Below are 24,650 nucleotides of genomic sequence, written 5' to 3' on the forward strand. Positions count from 1 at the left end.
CAAGTGGGAAGATATTAAAATGAGAGATTCATAATTCAGGGGAAAAATCATAAAAACTCTCTCTTGTGACAAAAAAAATCCCATTAAAATATGTATACAGATTTTCTAGGTAACAAATAAAAATAGCAGCATTTAAATAATTTAAGAAATAATTTTAGAAATTTAATTTGAAATCTTTTTAATGTTAGTTATTAAGTATGTCCTATGGCAACCTAGTAAAAAAGTCAAAAAGCTACAGAAATTTCGCACTGGATGAACAGTTCCTGACAAACAATTATACATTTACAGTATATAATTCTTGCTAATTTTTTCACCTTTTTTTTTAGCTTTCAGAGGCCAAATCTGGGCCAAGTCTTTCAGAGAAAAAAAAAAAAAGCTTGTTGTATGAATATTAAAGAGATTTATTTTTATTATTTTTGCTTTGAATATGGAATCTGAATATGAGCAAAATTTTCATCGACATGACACTTGTGCAAATTGATGATAAAACAAAATATCCTCCATGTTTTAATCCTAATTTTCTTTTGCTTTCAACTTCCTGAAAACTTTTCCTAAAAACTGAAATTATTAATGAATCAGAAGAAAGCAAATTTTTTTTGTATTCTTCTACCTGGTTATTAGAACATTTTTGACTGGGAAATTTTTTTTATTCTTCTGGAAAAAATTTTTTATTCTTCTTGAAATAGTTAAGAATAGAAATAAAGAGTCTGAGTAATCCCCAGCCCTTATATAATACTGAATCATCCAGAAGGGACAGAAGCTGAGGAGGATGCTTTGGAAACTGTTTAAAGACAATAAAAATGATTCAAGGATTTAATGGATTTTAAATCCCACACTTGCCCATCTTCCACATTTTTTCCTCACAGGTAAAACTTTCGAGTGCATGCTGGGTTTTACTTTTACCCCAATGCAGAGTGCCAGAAGTTGCTTATCCACTTTTTCTTTTTTCTTTTTATTTTTAAGAACAATTCTTTTGGTGTGAAGGATGCAAACAAGGTTCACTGAAGCCAGTGAGTTTCAAACCCTAACTCCTAAGGACCAAAGCTGACGTGCTCTGAGGATGTGCCAGTCCTGGCACCAAGCTGTGAATGAAAAACACAAATCTTTTCTCTCTGCATGTTTATTGGTCTGCAACGAGGGAACAAAATTCACAGGTTGTGTTTCTGCTCATTTAACTCCATGTTTCAGAAGGTCAGACATAATAGAATAAACAGAGAATTCCTTACTGCTTATCACCAGTTCTGGGAAAATGTTCACATAAGTCAACAAATGTGCTTAATAGTGGATTTGTGAACTTAATCCACTACAGAGGCAAAACAGACAGGCTGTGCAGAAATGAGAGTGCACTTTTACCCTTCACAGCAAAGACATTGAGTTATTTTAATTATCAATGTAGTGGAGGTGAAACAAAAACAAACTGAAGATCACAGGAAATCTTATATTGGAAAAAATAATACACCAGTGTATTTACAGAGCTTACACCTAATTATAGCTCTTTTTTTCTTTGGCATCCTGGAAACCACATGGAACTTCCAATTCAGTGAACTGTCAGATAAGTCATAAGGAATTTAGCTCCTAAATGCAGTTTCCCTTGTCCCTATCTTTACTTCAATATGATACAAATGCAATTAAATTTTACTGGGACTTGCTAGCTCATGCTGTTTGTATTCATGCACCAAAGCCTCACAATCTGGGTTAAATGTATGAAGGAGCATTTCCCAAAACACTCAAAAAAATTAATTCTAGTAGTGACATTATTAATCCCCAATTACCTTGATGTCACTTCCATTTAAAGACATTCTGTTTATGCGACTGCCATTCGGTCTGCTGGAATCAATCCAATAAATGAACTCTTCTCTGTAGTCAAAGTCTATTGCAATCACATTGTTCAGCCCCTAAAAACAGAAAAAAAAAAGTCCATTTATTCAAATGTTTGAACACAAACTGCTGGATAGCATTCAGAATGCAAAACACATCTAATATTCCTAATGCTTTATTTTACTGTCTGCATATTTCCAAAGCACTTCCCTCTCTTTTTCATTACTTGCAAACAGAGTAAGACAAAGACTGTAACAGAAATAAATACGGTGACAAATTAACTGAGTCACTTCAAAGAATGTAGATGATGTATGAAACTAAGTGAAGCTCCTGTGTTTTTCTGTAGTCATATTTAAATGAAATTTAGCAATAAATACTTCTAACTTTTGCTCAGTTTCACTGCTGATTACTACCTTTGGTATTTATTTGGCAAACTAGATGGGAGAACCAGAAACAGGATAATCTTTATGACATTTAAATAGCAAAATATTTTCCTTAGTAATATAAATTAATCAGGAATTCAAAATGATGGTGGTGCAAAAAGACAGGAATGTGAATTCCTGAATGAAGAGGTTTTGACTTCTTAGATGCTATTTTATGGGTACTCTATCTATCTATATTTATATCTATGTGTATGTGTGGATACACACAGACAAAGAGGTGAAATATAGAAAAAGCATGAAACTTGGAGCTCCAGCAGGCCCCTGGGAATCTCCTATGGCTCCAATTACAAAGCCAACCCATTTTGAGAGTGGTGATTATATCTGAGGTACTCCAACAGGCTGGGAGGAGCAATCATACAATAATGGCTTTTCATCCCAAATGGCAGATAAGGAAGAAGGGAGGTACATTCAGATGATGGCTCTTATTTCCTTATCTGCCCCATAACCTGAATGTTCTGATATGCAGTGAAATCACAATTATTCTTAATGTGCCAGGTTGTTGTTATCAATGAAATAGGGAGCAGCAGTGGTGAAAGGAACGGATGTGGTCTGTATTCCTTCTATAAATTCAAGGTCAGTTAATCAATTCCCTTATCAGCCCAGTGACATCCTGCTCTCAGGTAGATCAGCAGCCTCCCTCTTTAGTGTAATTCATTGCTGGGAAGGGGTGTGTTGGCTCAGCCAGCTCAAAAGTAAACAACTAAGGACAATATTTAATTGTACAGAAACTGATACACGGCTTATCCTCCATCTACTACTGCAGAATTACTGTAAATCTACCTTAGATTAAAATGTAGAGGAAAAGAGTAGTTAGGCTGCACAAATTGTCGTTTTAAAAAGCCTGAAACGATACAGTGTAGGAAGACCACTCTCGTTTTTTAAAAATATCATATACATGCACATACTTTGCACAAAACCAGCTGCAGCTCAGTCATAACTGGGTTGCAAAACACTTTTCCTCTCTCTTTTTCTTCTGTTAGTATAATTGCATCTACAGAGAAACCTCTACTACAAATTCTTAACCAAGGAAACAACAGGTCAATGAATATAAAATATTGTTTAATAGAATTTACAACATTCTATAAATCAAAGTCAGCAATTTGTAAAAAATATGGCCTTATCTCTATATATTCTACAACACTGTAAAAGTTTCCTAAGGATCAAGACTAATACTGACAACCTGCACATCTTTGGTTTCAAGTGTTTTGTTTTGGGTCAATTTAATTTCAATTATTATCAGAACATCAACTGCTGGTAAAAAAATTCTGTAGGTCTGTAACAGAGTTCTCTGTCATGACATAATTTCCTCTTTTTCATATACATATCTCACTTAAGACCTCCTAGCATAATTCTTTGTCATTTCACAAGTAATCTGCTTTTTAGAAGGAATAGGGAAGATTTCAAATGGCACCAGCTGCCTTAGTCTCTCATCTTAAAGCTGTGGGTTTGTTTCTGTTACACACAGCACACAAAATATCCTTGGCTGTGATTTGTGTTCCCTTGCTCCCCCACTAAACACATGGAGATAAAAATCACAAATAATGAGGACAAGGATTATCTACTCTGCCTATTGAAACCCTGAGGATTTTGATGACTAGGAGTGAAGGAAATGGAAAGCAAAGACAATACATGAGACACAATTCAAACAGTTGTACTGTTCATGTGTATTTGAAAAAAAAAAAAAAAAAGAAAAAGAAAAAAAAAAAAAGAAAAAAAGAAAAGAGAGGCAAAAGCTGGCACATAACTCAGAGAAGACTGAACGAGCTCCTACTTCCATCTGCTTTATTCTGAGTTTATATGAACAACTGTTAGAATGGAAATCACAGATCAAATACACAGAGAGAAGGGTGGGTTTGCTCCTCTGCCAGAGCCACTCTGGTGTTTGCCATCCCCTGGTAGATGTGCAGGAAAGAGCCAAATCCATCATGGCACTACATGGCCACAGGGATGTCCTCATGAAGGACACAGCTCCCTGTTGTGCTGGTGAAGATCCCTCTTTGGCTTTTGAGTCAAACGCTGCCTTTGCAGGAGCAAAGACCAGAAGGTTCAATAGCAGAGGTGTTCATCAGCCCAGGGAATTAATGTGACATGGAAAACACATATTTTGTTCAGTGGCTGGAGCTGCTCACTCTCTGACACACCGAAGAGGATCCCGTTGAATTCAGGACCATATTTCAGCACCAACCACGAAGAAAATTTCCTGTAGCTCCCCTCTTTTCACAGGCTTCCCTGAACAGGTACGCCAGCAAAAGAGGAGAGAGGCAGTGAGATGCAAATGAGAGGGAATCAGAAGGATTTCAGGAGAGCAGACAGACTTTCATAACGCTTGCTAAGCTTAAATAAAGTCAATGTTTCACTCAAGATTGTTAATTTCATAATTACTGTTGTGAAGACCTGAGCACCTCTCTTGTGACATTAAAGTGCACAGCATAGTGACACAAGAAATTAACAAAAGCCTAATGATATTGATGGGCAGTAAATAATTTCTTAGTCTTACTACAATTGAGCTATTAGTATTCAAGGAAATCAATATTTTTATTAAAACCTATTTTGGAAATCTAATCTGTGGCAAATAACTACACTTAGGTGAAGCATAGGAGAGCAGACTGCTAAAAATGGCAGCTCTGTATTTACTGGGTGACTCTATTTTTGCAGTTGTTAACTTCTTTTTTTTTTTCTTTTCTGTTTTAATAATTTAGAGTAATTTAAAAATTAGATTTACACAAAGATAAATGTTCATATTTTTAATACCATAAATATTGGGATTGTCTGTCTGAAAATAGATTATGACAGTAAGTAGACCAAATAATATATGGCCAAATAGGTGGGGGGTTTTGATTGTTTTTTAACTGAAATAGACAAATTGCACAAAACATATTGTGATGGAAGAAGATCACAAATAACATAATTTTTTAGTACATCAGAATGACTGACAAAACAACTGCCTGATCTTTAATCATGTCAAATCCAGATGAAATAGTCAATTTAAAGTATTGTAATAACTCTGAAGGTACTGCAGTTGTTCTGTGGTGCACACAACGCCAATTGTAGGATGAAGTTTCTGTCAGTTGCAAACTTTAGAAAAAAATAAAAGAATTGAGTTAAACTTAGAGCATGGTACTATGGTTATACCTGTTTCAACAAAGTGTAGTTGGATCCATCAGTGCTAATTTTTCTTATTTCATGATGATCAGCCAGAATTAAGAAAGGTTCCTCATCTAAACCCCGGGAGAAAGAATATATTAGACTAGCTTTTACGTTAATTTATGGAAAATCAGGAATACAATGCTGAAATACAGATGGTTTGAAAAATAAATGTTACATGCTCTGATCAATGTTATGGATGAAAGAAATATTTAAAACATTCAAATGCTCCAAGAAAGATCAATGATGCAGTATAAAAATGAACAAAGCAATCAATTAGTATATCTTTCAATGCAATTTAATTCTTTTGCCTTTGTAATATGGGAACCACACTGTATTTTCGAGTAATTTAATGTCAGAGATTAAATGGGAAATATATTTCATTCCATATGTTTTAATTTCAACAATTCCTTTCAAATTAGCACTGACTATTAATTATGATTGGAAACCAAGCATGTTTTGACCACTGCTTTTTGATATTTCAGTCTGAATGGTACAGTGAGAAAGAAACAGCTACTCATAAAAACCTTGACTTTTTAAATCTGAACTGAAGCCAGATTTGACTTTTTGTAAGCCTGGCTTTTTTAGCTTATTAAAAATATTCATTGTCAGATAGTCATTAATGACACCACTGAAATATCTCTGACACTGACATACATAATTCTAAAAATTTTTTTAAGGCTGTCTTTATTTTACCTCTATTGAGAGGCACCTCAACTAAAATAAAAAGTTATCAGTGATAATTAAAAATGTATGAAAGGCTTTGTATCTACTGCTCTTGCACTCTAGAATGTAATGTGTTCTCCAGCCTCCTCTGCTCCTGTACTGAACACATTTGCATGTTATAACAGTTTGCATTTTCTGTCATTTTCTCCTGTTCCTCCTTTTCAGATGAGGAAGTTTGATGCACATTCTAATATTCTAAAGGTGATGAAATCTTATCATAACTATGCTATTATCATCTGACACAGAAGTAGAACTAAGTGATGTTCTTTAACTTTTCTAATACTTTTTCTAATAAATTTAATTATTCACACTTTCAAAAACCATGTTACATATTTACTACAAATGAGCTGAGGACAATACATACTAAAAATATAACTTCTTATTGCATTCAGACACATTCACACTCCCATTTTATATTGAAAAAGTAGCAGATTCAAAGTAACTCAGTTTTTATCTTGCATATAAAGGTAAGACAGGCCTTGGGGCTGAGCTTTTTTCCACAAATTATTTGGATTCAGCTGTGGGTTAAAAAAACATTCAACAGTAATACCTGAAAGGGATTTGCAGCCATTTGGGTTATCAGGCTGTGTTTCATAGCCTTCTGCACACAAGCATTTGTAGGTTCCATAGGTATTGATGCATTGCTGGCTACAGGGAAATCCAGATGAACATTCATCAATATCTACACACGTTTTGCCATCATCCTTCAGGAGGAATCCAGGCCAGCATTTACACTGGGAAAGAAAACCAAATACATTCATTTTTAATTCTATTTATCACCTGTGTGTACTTTCTTCTGAATATGTTAGCATCATAAACTTTTTATGAATCTATTTTTTTCAAGTAACATCTTAATTACTTTGCTGCTTGTATGGTTTACAGGAGGTGTAGCTATATTTCTTTTCAAATATTGCTGATGTGATCCTAAGCACCATTTCCTCAAAAAAACAAACAAAAAGAAACCCCCCAAAAACTCCCAAAAAACAACAACCCCCCCAAAACAACAACAAAACAACAACCCCCCCAAAACAACAACAAAACAAACAAAACAAAACAAAACAAAACAAAACCAATAAAAAAAACCAAACAAAACCCCATGGAATGAGCAATTATTCTTTCTGCTTTTTTTTTCTGAAGAAAAAAGTAAAGCACATCTTTCCAAAAATATAGAATGGATTTTTCCTTAAAGATAATGATGGATGGACCCTTTTGAGTTTTTAATTTTCAATTATGCATGTGTTTTTTGGTAAGGATAGACAAGTTTTAATTATTTTGCCTGGAATCATTGCTATCACCTAACAATCTCTGTAACCAACACAGGAATGTACATGAGAACTCTTGAGGGTGATTAGGAGCTGGACGTGGACAATTCTTATGGATCCCTTCTAACTCAGAATATTCTCTGTTTCTCTGACATTTGTTTGGGTCTGATGATGATTCTGGCAAGTTTATCACATTGCATGTGATAAATAAAACACAAGTGGGCAGAAGAGGTTTGAAAAAGGAGCATAAATGCTATCTACAGAGAACTTAGTGTCATGTTCCCTCTTATATTCTCTATTTCTCTGTGCAGATATCCAGGATGTGATTTCTCCACCACTTCAACAAGGCTTTTGTTGAACCCAACAGCTCTTGAGTCTCTGTCTCAACCCTGACAGTTCCAGAGGGTTGAATACCTGCAGATCCAAGCCTTGCTGCATAGATTTTGTTTAGTTCCCAGTGGGCCAATGTTCAGCTGAAAAGGTGAAGCTTTGGGAGTGCATTTAGGGTCACTTCAGAGTAAAAACCCTGAAAAAAGTCTTTCTTCTATTTTTAGCTACTGTTTACAGGCTACTGCAGGCTGTTCCTCTCTACTTGTCAAGGCCAAGGCCAAGATTCAGGTGATTCAAAAAACATCCCCACATGCAGACAACGAACAGTTTTATTCTGCTACTAAGGTGACATTACTTTGTTTAAATATTTCTGTAAAAGTCTCTGTCTCGGGGGAAAAAAAACAAAAACAGCTAACTGGAGAAAACCTCTATTTCTGCTACTCATTCCTATGTATTGTAAATTTTTATTCTTTGATTTTCAGTTCTCTGTATACACCAGTATGATTTGTTGCATTTAAAATACTGTATGATCTTTTCCATAGATTTAAAATACCATTTTTAAATACAATTGGCAATTGTTTACTTACAGGAAATGAAAATCTGAATGTTCTTATTATGGCACATAAGCTACTTCACTCCAAGGAGGTACCACACAGTGGGGACTTATTATAACCATGCAGTAGTTAAACACTCAAGAACCAAAAACTCGCATTATATTACACCACATTTTGCAATTATTCACCTTGTATCCAACAGGAAGGTCCTGACAATCTTGGGAACAGCCACTGACTTTCTTGCTGAGGCATTCATTAACGTGGCAGTTTTTCTCATCAGACCCATCACTGCAATCTTCTTTGTTGTCACAAACCTTGCTTTGAGGAATGCATTTCCCATTTTTGCACATAAAAAAAGAGCTGTTACATGACTGCTCTGGAAAACAAAAAAGAACACACAATTTGGTGTCATCTATAAGTATTTGGAATTAGTATTCTCATGGATCAGCTGCTGTGTGCATACAAAAGGAAAAAAAAAAGTGCAACAATTGAATATTTATTCCTTATTGATAGCATTATAATAACTTTTCACTTTTCAGTGTCTTTGAAGGTTATTCCTCTCCTGGAAAAATTGGTGAAGACATCAACGTAATATCCTTCCTACATATTTGTTTTCATATAATGGAGAACCTCTGCATCATCTCTGCAGAAAATACAGTTCTAGTTTCCAAAAGTTAAAAAACATGGGTTCCCCCTCTATGGATGCTGAGGTGTTTGGGAACACAACTGACTGAATCCCAATGCATTCCTTGCCTAATGACCTGCAAATGTGTTCTCCCCTGTTTGGCAAAGCTTGAATACATCGTTTCAGCTACATTCAGATCCTTCAAATAACAGTTGGAATATTTAAATAAATATAAGGTAGGTGTGCTGCCCCACCTCACAGCAGATGAGTGTTTTCCATCAAAATTGGTATAAAGAACCTGGCTGCAGTGCAATGAAATCCTAAGGTCTAGACAGAAGAATTGGTCTTTCAAAAAGCCACAGAATAGAACAACACATGCAGACCAGGACTAATCTTCCTCTTAAAAACCAGTCAGACCTAATCAAACTTATTAATGAAAACAGAAAATATCAGTAAAACCAAGAGCATTTGGTCGATAATTTACTAATAAAATTAAAGCAGTGTCAATTATTTATAGCTGGAGCAACTTTACTTCCCCTTTTGTATGACCTCTTTCTGTGATGAATATCTGGAATACAGGAACCATTAAAAGAGCAAGATAGAAACTTTGGAAATTGCAATATTAATATCATCTTATTTTAGAATCAACAGGAGTTATGTATTAAGGAAGTGTCTGCTATTTTGTTCAATAGGAATTGGTGGCTTGGACTTTGTGAACTGAAGCATGGATGCTCAGACTACATTTTTTCTTCCAAGACATGAACAATATCACCATGAAAACACTGGAAATTTAACCTATGAGGTTTTACATTTGCTGACTTAGAACCCCAAACCATCGCTCTGAAAAGAAAATGGTCACATGTACTCTTCAAAAAATTACACCCAAACCTGAACTTTTGCACTTGGTGTTGATAGGTGCTTCATCAGAGTGGTCTGGGCAGTCGAAGTCCCCATCACATTGCCACTGGGAATTCAGCAGGCACCGTCCATCAGCACAGGTGAACTCCCCAGGACGACAGCGACGATACCCTGCAAAAACAGCAACCACTCACCTCATGTTTGCTCTGAGTTTCAACATAAAATCCTGCATATTTGAGGCAGCACAAAGAAAATTATTTTTTTTGCTCCATTTAGAGATGCACAATTTTGTGGTCATACACGAATGGCTACCAGCAAAGAAAGAAATAAAAATTTTTCTTATGCAGCACCATAAAGTCATTATATGATTCACACAGATGTGAAACATATTTATGCAGATCTCAACCATAAATCCCTTTTCTTCTTGGTGTTATTGCATTTATTAGGAGATAGCTTAACAATACCCAACAAATATTTTTGTGGTGTACTTATGGCTGTGTGTCTTCCCTTAAAAACATGTCAAACACCAAATCATTTTTACCATTCTAAGCACATATTTTGTAAGACACAAAATCAAAACTTGTAGAATGGATATATTTTCAAAGTAAAAGAGGATTTCTAGCAATAACAACAACAAAATATATAATGAAGTAAATAAATCACAAACAGGCATTTGCTTTTTAGAACACAGTGGCTTAACTGAGAGTTCTAAAACTGACAAAGCAGTAGAAAAACTTAGAAAAGTCATCACAAATATATTTTTTTTTTCTGTTCAATTTTTAAGTAATTAGTTATTAGGATTTCATTTAAAAGACAAGCTTATACAATTGACTGAAAACTTGTATCAAAGAAATATTCAAGGAATAAAATGATTGTGAGCCTAAAAAAAAGTTAGTTTGCTTCAATCACCAATTCCATTTTTATGTTATTTCTAAATAGTACTCTACAGAAAAAAAAAGAAAATAAACCTTTCCATTATGCAAACAGAAAAAACCCAACTAAATTAAAACAAAGCCTAGATTTTAAAATGTATTCAATTAATTGAACTTTTAGGACTATATTTCAAACCAAATTTCATGTCAGGTCAGTAGACTGATGGCTGAAGAATACCTGAGTTATTTTGGCTCTCAGGATGTAAAAGGTTTAGCCCTACAATCCAACAGAGCCATGAGCAGGTTCCTTAGTTGGCAGTCAAATCAGAAACCATAAGGTTAAAATCCTGAGGAATTACATGGTTTAATTTTAATCCCAGCAGCACCTTAGAAAGTGTGTTTTGGAATTTGACTCCTACTCTTTCCAAGTAGCTCCCTTTCCCATAAAAGAATGTAACCCTTTCCTAAAATTGCAGGATAACAAGTTTACCATACCAGCCACACACTAAGGTGTATATTTGATTACCAGCGAGCAGAAAATTGCATTGAAGCAGCAGAGCACAAACACTGCTGCTGATTTCAGTTTCCCCAGCAGAAATTAAATACAGCCAGTGCCTGAAGGCAGGTCCATACTAAATTGGATTAGGAATTTGTACATCTCCTGCTCCTTTTGCTGTTCCCTCCTTCTGTCTCTTTCCAAAAGTCTGACTATTTATTTGTAAGTATTTTAAGGGACATGTATAGTTTCAGTGTGTGTGTGTATATAATGCTATAGAAAATAAATTAAATACACCAGCAAGAAATTATAAGCATGAAGGAAAAAAAAGTCAATTTCCAAAGTTTGTAACTGTTTAGTTTTAAGTAGTTATTGAGGTACTGAAGAGTGGGCAGGAGGTGCACACAACTGTTGTCTGTGTGCTCAGAATCTTTTGGGACTAATTATAAAATGGTGTTTGAAAACCCTTAAGTTCTGTTAATTTTGCAGCTGTAATTTGCCCACTGTGCTGTTGTTAATGATACTGAATGTGTAATTCACTGATTTCCCAGTAATTATCTATCATTAATAAATCAATAAGCATTCTTTTTCTCACAATCTTTGGGTGTTTGCTCACATCATTTATGCACAGACCCCCTTAAGGTGGTGTCTACAATAAAGACATCTATAATATACAGATATTTTCTAGTTGTTTTCTGTTATGGTTCTCATTTCTGGAGCAAGTTTAGGAGTAAATAACCAATACAGATTGTAATAGCAAAAAAATAGGCATAATAATCATCAATTTGTCATTTTGAAGGGAATATTTGCTCTGAATTGTCCATAAATATTATTTATATAATGTTTCTGAGTATGGCCCAGATACATTGAACAGACACTCAGAATATATAAGAAACCCTAAATTCATGTGAATGGTGAAAATTAAACATTCACATATGGTTATAGGTGACATAATTTAAATGCAGTGATAATCATGACATATGTGTTTGACTATTTCATAGAAAAAAAAAAACAGAGAGAGACAAAGACAAAAATACATCTAATAAAGATATACTCAGTAAATGAGAAATTCTAGAACATACTTTAAAAATTCTCTTAAATATTATTAGGAAACAATTGTAAGACACTATGGAAAATAATTTCTCACCGTAGCCCAAGATCCAAGTTAATTCTAAGCTGTATTAATTAATGCATAATTTAAAAATGAGAACTAAAACAATTTAAAAACTGAAGAGCTTTCTTTTTCCATAGTGCCTTAGAGTACCAGACCCTGAAGAATGCCTTACAGTTATCAGTGTGAAATTGTTCTATTTACTCTATTTTTGTTATACTTGCCACATTCCAGGGATTCATCTGATCCATCTCCACAGTCGTCATCGTGGTCACAAACAAACTGTTTGGGAATGCAGACTTTGTTATGGCACATGAAAGCATTCTCATCACAAGTGTTATTGGGAGCTAAGGAAAATACAGCACATAAAAAAAAAAAAAAAGAAAAAAAAAAGAAAGAAATTGAGAACAATCAGATAAACACCTGATTTTCTTACACAAAGATGAAAAGAGAAGTGAATTTGAGTGAATTCAATGGAAATAAGCCATAACTTTTTAGTCAGATAAAAAGCATCACACAATTCAATACCAGAAAAAGCTACTCATCACAAAGAAAGCTACAGAAGTACAGATAGCTAAAATCTTCTGTAATCCAAGACAGAAAAGCTTCACAAGTCGATGCTGTCTATGACTAAACTAAGGTCTGGCTCTGAAGAAAAGAATATTTGGGAAGAAAATATGTCCTTATATTGGTCTGCTCCTGAACAAATGTTCTTTGAAATCCACAAACACTCAAAACATAGAGAATATATTTCTATGCCATTTTTATATATGAAAAAAAAAAATCCCCTCCAATGAAAACTCCTGACACTGTTAATGGAAACATGTCTCAGGAAACCTGGAAGTAACATTTTATAGGGCAAGAGACGTCAGGATCTGAACAATTAGCCAGAATAAACTGAGGATAGACCTTGCATCTCCCTTCTTGATGCATAACCTCCCTGACATGAGCAGCAGCATTTTCTTCAGGAAGAGCAACAAAACTGCAGAATCACTAATGTGCTAATTTTCACCAGCAAACACTGTGTAACTCCTGTGAACATGCCACACATCCTGATCCCCAACTGGGCACAGCCTGGAGGCGCCAGGCTGAGTAAAACCCCAAAGGATCCCGCTCTGTGAGCTCACACGTGGGCCAGCAATCTTCACCAGCAAAGCAGACATGGAATTAACACGAACAGGATGAAAATAGCAGATTTTTTTTTGAGGAGCAAACCTACCACAGCCCGCCGTGGACAGCTCGTCGCTGCCGTTGGGGCAGTCGCGCTCGCCGTCGCAGAGCCAGTGCTGGGGCACGCAGGCGTGGGAGCCCAGGCAGCTGAAGGTGTCTGCAGCACAGGTCACTGAGCCTGGGGAAACATTGCCAGGGGTGCCCTCAGCACCTGGAATATCCTAACCCACGCTTTTGTGGTGACTGGTAATGGTTAAAGGGGTTTGTTTTAAAACCTCGGGGATTATTTCATTCCGCGCGTTATGGTAAACCTGCTGGCAGGGTCGCTTTATAGTCAAATATTGACCATCTGCTGCTTCTTCCATTCTTTTCATTTATTCAGCCTCTTAAATTTCCCACACTTCATGGAAACTATCCAGCAGAGTCATTTTTCAAACCAGTTTTGGTCAGTGACTTTGGCTGCATGTTTGGACTGGCTGGACAAAGGAACTGATCTTGCAAACCACATAATCCCTGCATCCCCAAAGTCTATGCCAGGAAGCCAAAGGCACTCCAAACTTTTGGTAATCAGGCTCACAGGAGGAAACAATGTCTACCAAGGACAACAGTGGTGGAAGCAAAAAATATCTGACAGCTCTGATCCAACTAACTCAACATATTATTTACCCAACTTTTCATATTATTTACCTTAATCTGTTTTTGGGTTTTTTTTGGCTATTTTTTAGATAATATTATACCCTAGGGTTAAACTTCCTCCATTTGGAAGTAAATTTTTGTGCAACCCATCACTTAATGTATTCTCTTAGATAAGTTAAATTTACTTCACTAAAAAAGAGACAGTGCATTTTCTACTAGTTTTAATTAGAATTTAATAAAATATTAAAATATCTTTTAAAATTATTTTCTATCTTACTTATGCAAAAGAGGAAACTTTTGCTTACTTACACTCATTTGCCATTTCTGGAATTGAACTTCATGTTAAAAAAATATGATTTTTTTAAAGACTGAAAAATCTGAAGTAATTTTGAACACTCCTCCTTGCAATTCAGATCCAACTACTGTTCCTAAGAAGAAATACAGCCTTAACTCTCCCTTTTTCATACTCAGTGCAGATTTTTCCCTCTTTGAGAGAAGTCCCTTAAATAATTAATATTTTACTGTATTAGAACAGTATAAGTTCCGCCTTCATCCCTTTCATTTGCTGGCATTTCTACATCTTTGTGTGATTAAGCAACTACTTTAACAAACCAGATTTTTTTTCTCTGTTTACTTAACATTTCCAGTTATCAACAATATTTTTATTGTGATAACACACTGGAAATATGGAATAAATAGTCTTTGTTGAATGCACTTAAAATAAGAGGATTTTTGAAAAGGAACACATCTTTAAGAGTTAAAAGCTGAAATTTTAAAAGGAAACTTAAAATAGAGAAAATGAGGGAACCGATGTATAAATATCACTAAATTGTGACAGCATGACTTGACACAATGTGATTTTCTTTGGAAAAGAATTCACTAACACACTTCCAGTCCATTGAGTCCTAGAATGAAAACAAAATTTTTGATTCCTTATTCACCTTGAAAGGTTTGGGAATTTGAGAGGAATATCATGCAATATGTGCTTATGGTATAGAAAATATTAGAGGGAATAGAAAAAAGAGCTAGGAAAAAAAAATTAAAAAACCCCAACAAACTTAGAACAAAAGTACAATAAGTTTGGAGTCTTTGAGCACCTGGCACTTAAATGCAAAACTCAAACAGGGGTTTTACCTCAAGGACAGCAACTGGAGAACAGGCTGGCTGTCCTTTTACCCAGCTCGTTTGCCAATCATAACTCGAGCGATAGAACTACACAAACCCTATGGCTCCCATGGAAAGGAACCTATCTGCTGCTTGGAGGGGGCTGAGGGAGGAGATCCCTCACAGCCTTTGGACATCCTGCCCTTGTTCCCTTCCCAGCCTCTCCATGGAACACACGTTCTCCCTCATTGAGCAAGATCCGAGTCAGAGCCGAGCTGATCCACTCACCGCAGACGGCGTCGCTCTCGTCCAAACCATCTCCACAGTCATCCTCGCCATCACAGGTCCACTGCCTGGAGATGCACTTGTTAGCAGAGCAGGCAAACTGATTCCATGAACAGGACGAATCTGGGGATGACACCAGGCCCTGCATTCATTAAGATTCCCAACATCACTGCGTTCCCTGCCGTTTCAACCACAGCTCAGGATTTTTTGCACTGCTCCTCTCTCTCCTCCCAGGCTCCATGCATTACAACACTCCAAATCTTGTTATTAAAACACTCTAATCTTCTTATTATGCATGTTATCAGTTTGTTTCAGAGTTTGCGTTCACCAACATGTTTTTAAAAATAAATAATGAAACATTCCAAAGATATTCCGATATTTTTTAATATTTTGTAACTGAGATGAGGATAAAAACTAAAAAAATGAAGCCTGGATTGCATATTTAATGGATGCTACAACTACACTGAACTTCTTTATTTGGGTAGAAGGGCAGAGAGGGCAAAGTTCAAATTTTCCGACCCAGCCTCCCTCCCAGTATTCCAGAAGTTAACTCCATCTTTAAAAGATTTCTCACAAGAAAAATGGCTGTGTGTTTGCTTTATCCCATTTACACTTTTCTATACATTGAAAATAAGAGCTTCTATGTTTCAAAATCAGACTGCAAAAATCTCCTAAATCAATGCTATTCTTTTCTGAAAAATTCAGGTCTTCCATTTCTCCTTGGCTTAAGAATAAAGTTTCTTTTGTTTCAATTGAACAACAAATTTTAATATTAACATTAAAAAAAAATTAGGTAATGAAGTCTGAATTTAAAGGAGAGCATTGTAACAGATATCTCAAAATGGGTAAGAGCAATCAATGGGGAAAGAAGCATTGACTTAACCCCCTCCCTTTTGCCCACATGAATCAGCTAATTCAGTTTACAGTTTTGTACACAAGTGTATAACACCTGGAAATGTAAACACCAAGTTATGTTTGACAAATGTTGCCCACAGAAAAGATTCTCATTGTCACAATGCACAGCACTTCCTAATTTCAAAGTTATAAGATAAATATATACAATGTAAACTGCAAACCAAATAGGGAAGCACGTTAGTGGGAATTGGGTCATGAAGAGAGAGTAACATAAAATGTTCCGTCATGGAAAGAAGGAAAAAAAAAAACAAATGAAAAATTGAAAAAAACCTCCGATTTTCAGGTTTTATTTAAATGGGGAATAGAAAAAAAATGACACTGCTTTCTGGTACAATTTTATTACAAAAATAATCCATTCAGGTGATCCGTACAAATCGAAAAGACCAGCTCTCACTAGGACTAAAACCAACCTGATTTGTGCCTTTATTAGGTAAAATTTAGGAATCTGAAAAGATCTGAGACAAAACAGACCCTTAACCCAGTTCAGAGATCATGCTGTATTTTATTTACATCACTTTTGTCATTACTTGTAATAATTATATCTGTATGGCCTCTGATGCAAAGCAGTGCCTGTGTTGAGGTTTGGGTATTTCCTGCTGGGCTCCACATCCTGATTCAAATTCATTATATCTGTAAAACTCTTCTAATGAGGAGCTGACAAGAATTAGTGGAATTGTTAAATACGAAAGTAATAGAAAACTCTGTATATAAATATATCGTTAAGAGAGAAAAAAAAAATAAAGAGGTTTTATTCTGGCATGGAATAGAATTCAAGGTATTGACAGTATGAAGTATTGGAGCTGAATCTGAAAAAAACAGTATTAAAGACCTTTTTATATAATCTCTGAGCTATAAATGCACACTTCTTTGTTTCCAAAGTGCATTAGTGACTGGAGAAATACAAATAAGACAAAATGCTCACCACAGTGCAATTCATCTACTCCGTCCTCACAGTCTTTCTGCCCATCACAAAGCCAGGTGGTCAGAATACATCTTCCACTAGGACAACCAAAATAATTTTCTTCACATGTGGGTTTGTTTTGAACTGTGATAAAATAAAGAATGTAATGTAAAATGGTCTCTACTAGTATGATTAGGAGCCTAATACATTTCTGCTAAATTCCTGAATACTGATGGACAAAATGTTTATGTCTAAAAACAGAAAAAAAAAATTATGTTCATTAAAGAAAAAAAAAAAAAGTGATACCTAAGTAGTTTAGGGAGCTGAAATAATTATTCTTAGTTTTTTAGAGAAGAATCAGAGCACAGCTTCCAACTAAACCAAGAGGTCTAGAGAGGAAAGTAGTTCAGTTTACTGGTTTCGAGGTCAGGCAGGTCAGCATTGCTTGTTGTTTTACAGCAGCTGAAGAAATTGCCCTTCTGATCTTTCTGCTGTCATTTACAAGATAATCTAATTGTGGCAGTATTTTGGTCACTGGGAGAAGCCACAAATCTCATGCATGCACTGACTAAAGGAGCTACACCAGTGATGGTGGTGCCAGAGGTTTAGACTTGGTCAGAAATTAAGTAATTTAAAATTTTAATTTTATGAAAGCTTAGAAACCAGGGGTGAGGAAAGAAAACATGCCACATGTAGAGTTCCATGATGCAAGCACAAATATTACTCTAATAACAGCTTATTTTCAAAATCTTAAGCAAGGTCCTGGGAAAACCCAGGATGGAGTTGCAAGCACTGGAGACCACTGAAACTCTCTGTCATGGTTTTCATTATTCCCTCAGTGTACTGGATTTGTTTTCAGTCTCCTCTCTTTTAAAAGGAATGGCAAAGAAAATATTTATGGCTTCTATAGCTGTATGAATGCAAAAAAAATAACCAAACAAAAAAAGAAGTGGGACATTTGTGATGACTTGGTAGATATTAAGAATTCCCTTGGTATAGCTACCCTCCATGAGTATTTTGCTGTAATTCTCTGTAAGAACAATGACACTGAACCAAACTGCTAATGGGAATTGCAATATTCGTAACAGAAACAACACTCAAAAACTTAATGTGCCAGAGCTGGTCAGTTTTGAATGAAATGGCAAAGGAAATCACATGTAGGTTGAGTGGGAATGGTATTGCTTCCAAATAAAGGGAGGAATGATCCAGGCAATTAGTCACACATTAAAATGATGGAACATTTTGGCACACATTTGGAATTCAGAGAGAAGTAATACAAATAAATGGACAATGGAATAAAATGCACATTAGTGTACTTATGCAACATTAGTTTACAGAAGCTGTAGCACACTGCTCTCAACATTTTCCTTGGTATGGAAAAAAACATTTCTTTGTCTAAAAATACAGCAAATTAAGCTATTTTGAGCATAATGAAGTGTTATATACAATAAATTCTACATAATAAAGAGATAATCTGGAGAATGTAGAGATTAGAATAAAAACTCTAACTTAATTTACATCTATTTTGTAGGACTGATGGAGGTTATAACGTCAGGTTGGCAGACACTACTGCTGAAGTCCCAGGTTCCTCTGGATCCTGGTAATATTTTCCTCAATAAATATGGCACAATGTATATGAGAATTCTAATAGAACCTTCTGGTGACACAACAGGATTATCACACAGAAAAAGAGAACATTAAATGGAAAGAATCAGATTATGCTCACTACTATGCAAAAATTTGATGGCATTGAACAACATAAAATTAGAAACTTTAATTTTATAAACTATAAAATTATATAACTATAATTTTTAATTATAAATAATAAAATTTATTATTCAGTAAATCTTTACTTTTATTTAATGCTAGTTCTTAGAAGAAAGAGAGTTAGTGGTCAACAGGAAGTTAATTTCACTTTAGAACCAATAATAATTAAAAAAATAAAAATAAAAATTCTTTCATTTTCTATTTAATATTCTCAAATTCAAATGAGGGCTTCCGGATGAAAATGGAGCAAACACATAAATGCCATCCTTCATTAGGTAAGAACTGAGTATTGTGAATAATTAATTGGTTAACATTAGATATAACCTCAATCCTGTGTCTGGGGCTCAAGCTGCATGATCTCTTTTTCCTGGCTGAAGACCAGAACTATCACAAAAGCAATAACCCTGGATTCTACCCTGACAGTCTATTCCAAGGCTCTCCACCAAATAAAAGAGAAAGTGAAATAAGTCTGCAAGAAAAAAAATACCACCCACTAAAGCAGTAGCTAGTAAAAGTTCCTGAGTGATTATGCTGATGCTTGATGAGCTTGACATTTTAATGACTCATGTTTTACTTAAATAAAAATGATAAATGACAGGCCTAACCTGGAGGAAATAGAAAGCTAGACATTACAGCTTCCTTCAGAAAAAAAAACAAAAAAAAAACAAAAAAAACCAAACCAAAAACAGTATTAATTTGTAATAATTTGCATAATCCCAGGAAACACAAAATAAAGGTGAATAAACTGCATTCAGCATTGTAATAGTCTCTATATTAAATAAACCAGTATTGACCAAATAAGCATTTTGCAACACAATGAGAAACACTCTACCTCCCCAAATGGGATTTTTTTTCTTTGTTTAAAAGGTATATTAATGTCTTTAATTTTTTTTTTTAACTTTTTCACAGTTACCTGGGCATTTCAGTTCATCTGTATAATCTCCACAGTCATTAGATCCATCACAAATCCATTCTGGCAGTATACAGAGGGAAGTGGAATTACAGCTGATAAATCCCGAAGATTTTATGCCAAGTTTATAGAAGTAAGCACAGTTTGTATTATCTGGAAAGAGACAGAAAATTACCACACACCTAACAGGGACTGAGAGTTTAATTTCCACGCTGGGCTCCAGGAGCCCGGGCAGGTGCTGGAATCCCAAGCAGCAACGCCCAGGAATGAACTGCTCCATAAGAAGGAATAATCAGGGAGCAGCTGCTGGGAGGGAGCACAAACACAAACTCACTGCAGCTCTTCTCATCCGAGGCATCTGCACACTCAATGATCTGGTTGCAGCGCGCTGATTTCCCCACGCAAACCCCATCTGCACAGCGGAATTCTGTCGGGGCACACGCTGAGTCTGGAACATATGGATATAAAGGACGTAAATTTGTGTGCTAAACACACTCTTCAGATGTGCATCGTACACATGATGATGCTTAAGCCTTCTGCCTCTCGGAATGAGGCACTCAGAACACACTGTACCTTCCAGCAGATATATGGTTTTGAGTTTATTACACCTTATAAGTTGGTAATTTTTTAATTTTTTTTTTTTAGCCTAAAAGTGTCACTGGGTAATTCAATTCATTTTGAGATAATCAATATTTGAGGGACGAAGAAGCATTTTCAGGATCATCCATTAATCTCCCAGATTTATTTCTTGTAAAGTCAGTTTGGGGTTCTTGCCTATATGTTTATCCCTCTACTTATATTTAGGTAAATGACTAAAAATAATCTGGTGCCTTCAAAAATGCTTCTTATAACAGATATCTAGCTTTTTAGTTATAAACATTGTGGAATAACATCCCTGGCATCCTTTCTGAATTGTAACTAAGGGTTTGTGTGGTCTGCTTGCTGGTCTTTATGCATTGGCTGATGCACATATATAAATATTCATGTTAAAAGACATAAATCAAAAAACAATTCTGATATGAAAAGGAGAACAATTCTAGCAAGCTTTGCAAAGGACACAGACATTGCCATGCATCTGAGAAGCAGAGAAATAGAGCATTTGCTGCTTCAAAGAAGCACATGCAGAGAAGAAATCACCCATCTTTCAACCTGTCTGCAGTAGTTACTCTCATTACTTCACAGAAGAAACAGCACCTGTATTTTATATTTTATACATATAAACCATAAAATATTATATGTATAATGCATATGTATATTTTATATTTCATAGCCAAAACCTCTCCTTCTAGAAGACTGTAGGTGCAAACCAAAATCAGCCTTGACATCAATCCCATCACATGCTCAAATCACACATTATTTTCCAGCTACTCCTATTAGCATAATGAGTATTTACACAGCAATATTCCGAAATCACCTTGGAAATAAGGTGCCATTTACCTTTGCAGTCAAATTCATCAGAGTTGTCACCGCAGTCGTTGGCACCATCACAGACTTTGTCGCTGGGAACGCAGCGGCGGTTGGAGCACGGCTTGAAGCCCTTCCGACAGCCTCTGTTCTCTGCAAAGTTAAATGCAAGCACATGACTGGATTGACACCTCATGGAAACAGCCACACACTCCAGCCAAACAAGCATTCAAAAAAAAAAAAAAAAATTAAAATTGATTATGTTTTCCAGGCACCATCACAGACTTTGTTGCTGGGAACTCAGCGGCGGTTGGAGCACGGCTCGAAGCCTTTCCAACAGCCTCTGCTCTCTGCAAAGTTAAATGCAAGCACATGACTGGATTGACACCTCATGGAAACAGCCACACACTCCAGCCAAACAAGCATTCCAGAAAAATATTTTAATTGATGATGCGTTCCAGGCTATACGGAAAAAAAACCCCAACTTTAGAGATTGTTAATGTATTATGCGGCATAACTTGGACTGATAAAGGGATGAAGAGCAATGGATGAAAGCATGATGAGGAAAAATGAGCAAAAAAAAGAAGGGAGGCCTAATCCCCAGTTTTCATTATCTTGTGGTACAAAATGCCCATGTACTTTAAAAACATTCTTTTTGACACACTTTTTTGGGGAGAATGTTTGCGTGTGGCATCACATAGAATTAAGCATACCAAATTTGGCCTAAACCAAAATAGGAATAAATGTGGAATAAAATAACAACAGATATTAGCAGAGAGGTTTCTGGACTTCTGAGCACCAATACAAACAGCATTCTGCTCAAGAACACTATTGAAGAATGTATGAATTTTACATGTAATGATATGTTTGAAAATTCAGAACTGATTTACTAAAGCCTTAATAATTGCAGAAGACACAATAATAATGTTCACTGCATTAGTTAATCAACAATAATGAGTCCAGTATCCTGTTCTTTATCCGATTCAAAAATCAACACCCTGTATATGACCTAGTGCATGAAAGGACCCCAGTTTTTACTGTTTTTTTCCCAATGCATAGCAAAATATTTCGTATAGTTGATTTAAATGAAGCAAAGTGTTCACTGTCACACTAGAAATGTCCTTCAGAAAATTATGTGGCAAATCCAAAGAAAGATAAATTGTTGGTTCTCAGAATCACAGAATCATGAAATGGGTTTGAAGTGACCGTAAAAAACATTTCCTTCCACCTCAGGCCACGGGCAGGGACACCTTCCACTGTCCCAGGCTGCTCCAAGCCCTGTCCAACCTGGCCTTGAGTACTTCCAGGGATGGGGCAGCCAGTTTCTCTGGGCAACAAATCTTTTATTTATAAATCTACTTATAAATTGAATAGCTAGCATTTACATATTTTCCAGTATTCTACAATAAGGTATCTTCCATCTTTAAAAAATCAGTTAGCCATGTTTTTCCTTATTTTTGTTTTAGAGACAGAAACATGAGAACATTTGTGATGCTTTTTATTAAATATGTCAGTTAATACATGAAGTTTGAAGAACAAAAAAATTTTCAGGTAATTTTTTCCATGTCATGTCAAGGTTTTCTTAATGTGTGTTGGCATTTTCTTCCTGGGCACCTTGGCTGAGCAGGTGGTGTGAATAAGTAGAAAAGTCACAGACGAAGGACTCTAAGAGTGTATAACACCAAAATTAACAGGAAGGTGAAAGATCTGGAAATACCTACCACAGTAGAAAAGTTTCTCATCAGACTTGTCCTTACAGTGAGCAATGCCATCACAAGTCAGCTGATAATCAATGCATTCACCATTCCCACATTCAAACTCTGAATAGATGTTGCAAGTAGAATTTTTACCTAAAAATAAACCACATTAACACATAATTTTTTAAAAGCTTTCACAGCTAGTGAAAATGAGGAAAGAACGCTGGCTGCATTTCAAATCTGACCTACATGAATTTTGAAAACCTGAGTACAAAACAGTAAAACACACCATGGCACCAGAACCTAAAAGCTTCTACAAAGAGAACCTGTAAAAGAAGATAGATTGGCAAATATCCATGACGGAACATGTAGTGAAACAACTCACAGGCACTCATTCTGATAAGAACTTTGGAACTGCTGTGCTCAGCTTCCTTCCACTCACTCATGCCTTCCCAACCCCCAGCTTGAACGACACAGCCTAAACTCCAAGGCAGAAAACCTGCTGCTTCCATTTTACTTATTTCTTTTATTCAAAAGAGGGTTCAAAAACCCTCCCCTTCTCATCTAGTGGATGTTTTATCTATTACTTTAGAAGAGAACCAGGTGCATATTTAAAATCTGTACTCTTTTACTTTAAAAACTAAAACATATCACAAACTGGACACAACAATTTGGTCATGAACTTCATGATAGGTCATACATGTGCTTCATGAGCATGGTTCTAACTAAAATATCAAAGTGGAGAGAAACGAGGAGCACTTAGGACAACTCAAGAAGAAGAACAATGGGGACATGATACCCAATTGTTATGCTTCTTTCTTGTTTCCATTATAATCATTTCAGCACAAATTCAGGAAGAACCCACGTCTGCTATATGCAATAGCAAAGCCAGTATAAATTGAAAGCATTTCTTTATTTGAATCAAACATGAAGAAAAACTGCTGAAAATATAGATTCTGGACAAGGTGAGATCCGGTCTTGAGTATGATTTATTTAGTCCTTTACATTTGAATTGATGTAAAGGGAAAAGGACTCTTTTCCCTCCATTTTCAAGCATTGTAAGAACTTAGATCTTATGGAGAGCAATTCTCAATTACATTTGTGTTTCATCTAGTTTAGCATCTTATACTGCAACCTTTAGAAAAAACTGAAAAGAATAAAAGTATATATAGTATAATCTGCCCTCAGTTCAAGTCTAACTGGACACCCTTGTAGAGGTTGCTTCAAACCCCATCTTGCAGAAAGAAAGCATTTTAATGCCTTTCAAACAGTTTCTTTGATGACAAGTAAGCAGTCAGAGTAGTCATTACCCATATCATCATCTCTCCCTCTTTGAATTTCACTGAAGCTTTGTCTCAAGACTCTTGACTGGCAGTAAGTTATACAGCCTAATTACACTGTGGAAGAACAGTTAATTCCCTTTCTCAGCTGGAATTGCTAACTTTCAATTCTATTGAGTATCACTTTCAATTTTGTTATGAAGAAAAACTTTTGATCACAAAGCTAAACGGAAGTCTGTCTTATTTCTGTCCTTTCTGTGCTATGACATCATTTAATGTCCTTCTTCTTCTTTTTTTCCTGATAGCTCAGAGCAACATTTCCTGCAAACATTCTAGAGAATA

At 35.6% G+C, this 24,650-nt stretch overlaps 1 protein-coding gene across 1 annotated transcript in view; it reads right to left on the reverse strand.

Annotated features, from left to right (window-relative positions):
- LRP1B (LDL receptor related protein 1B) overlaps positions 1-24,650 on the reverse strand; it is a 368,685-nt gene that overhangs the window by 96,776 nt on the left and 247,259 nt on the right. The window contains exons 45-57 of the mRNA XM_088168291.1: positions 23,053-23,181; positions 21,365-21,484; positions 20,262-20,375; positions 19,931-20,080; positions 17,272-17,394; positions 15,438-15,557; positions 13,459-13,587; positions 12,464-12,586; positions 9,791-9,931; positions 8,466-8,653; positions 6,682-6,865; positions 5,394-5,479; positions 1,773-1,895 (exon numbers count right to left, since the gene is read on the reverse strand). Coding sequence (XP_088024417.1) covers positions 1,773-1,895; positions 5,394-5,479; positions 6,682-6,865; positions 8,466-8,653; positions 9,791-9,931; positions 12,464-12,586; positions 13,459-13,587; positions 15,438-15,557; positions 17,272-17,394; positions 19,931-20,080; positions 20,262-20,375; positions 21,365-21,484; positions 23,053-23,181 — 1,730 coding nt within the window. The remainder of the gene's footprint in view (positions 1-1,772; positions 1,896-5,393; positions 5,480-6,681; positions 6,866-8,465; positions 8,654-9,790; positions 9,932-12,463; positions 12,587-13,458; positions 13,588-15,437; positions 15,558-17,271; positions 17,395-19,930; positions 20,081-20,261; positions 20,376-21,364; positions 21,485-23,052; positions 23,182-24,650) is intronic.

This window comes from Sturnus vulgaris, chromosome 7, assembly GCF_052056855.1.
Source record: "Sturnus vulgaris isolate bStuVul1 chromosome 7, bStuVul1.hap1, whole genome shotgun sequence".
NCBI classification, from domain to species: Eukaryota; Metazoa; Chordata; class Aves; order Passeriformes; family Sturnidae; genus Sturnus; species Sturnus vulgaris.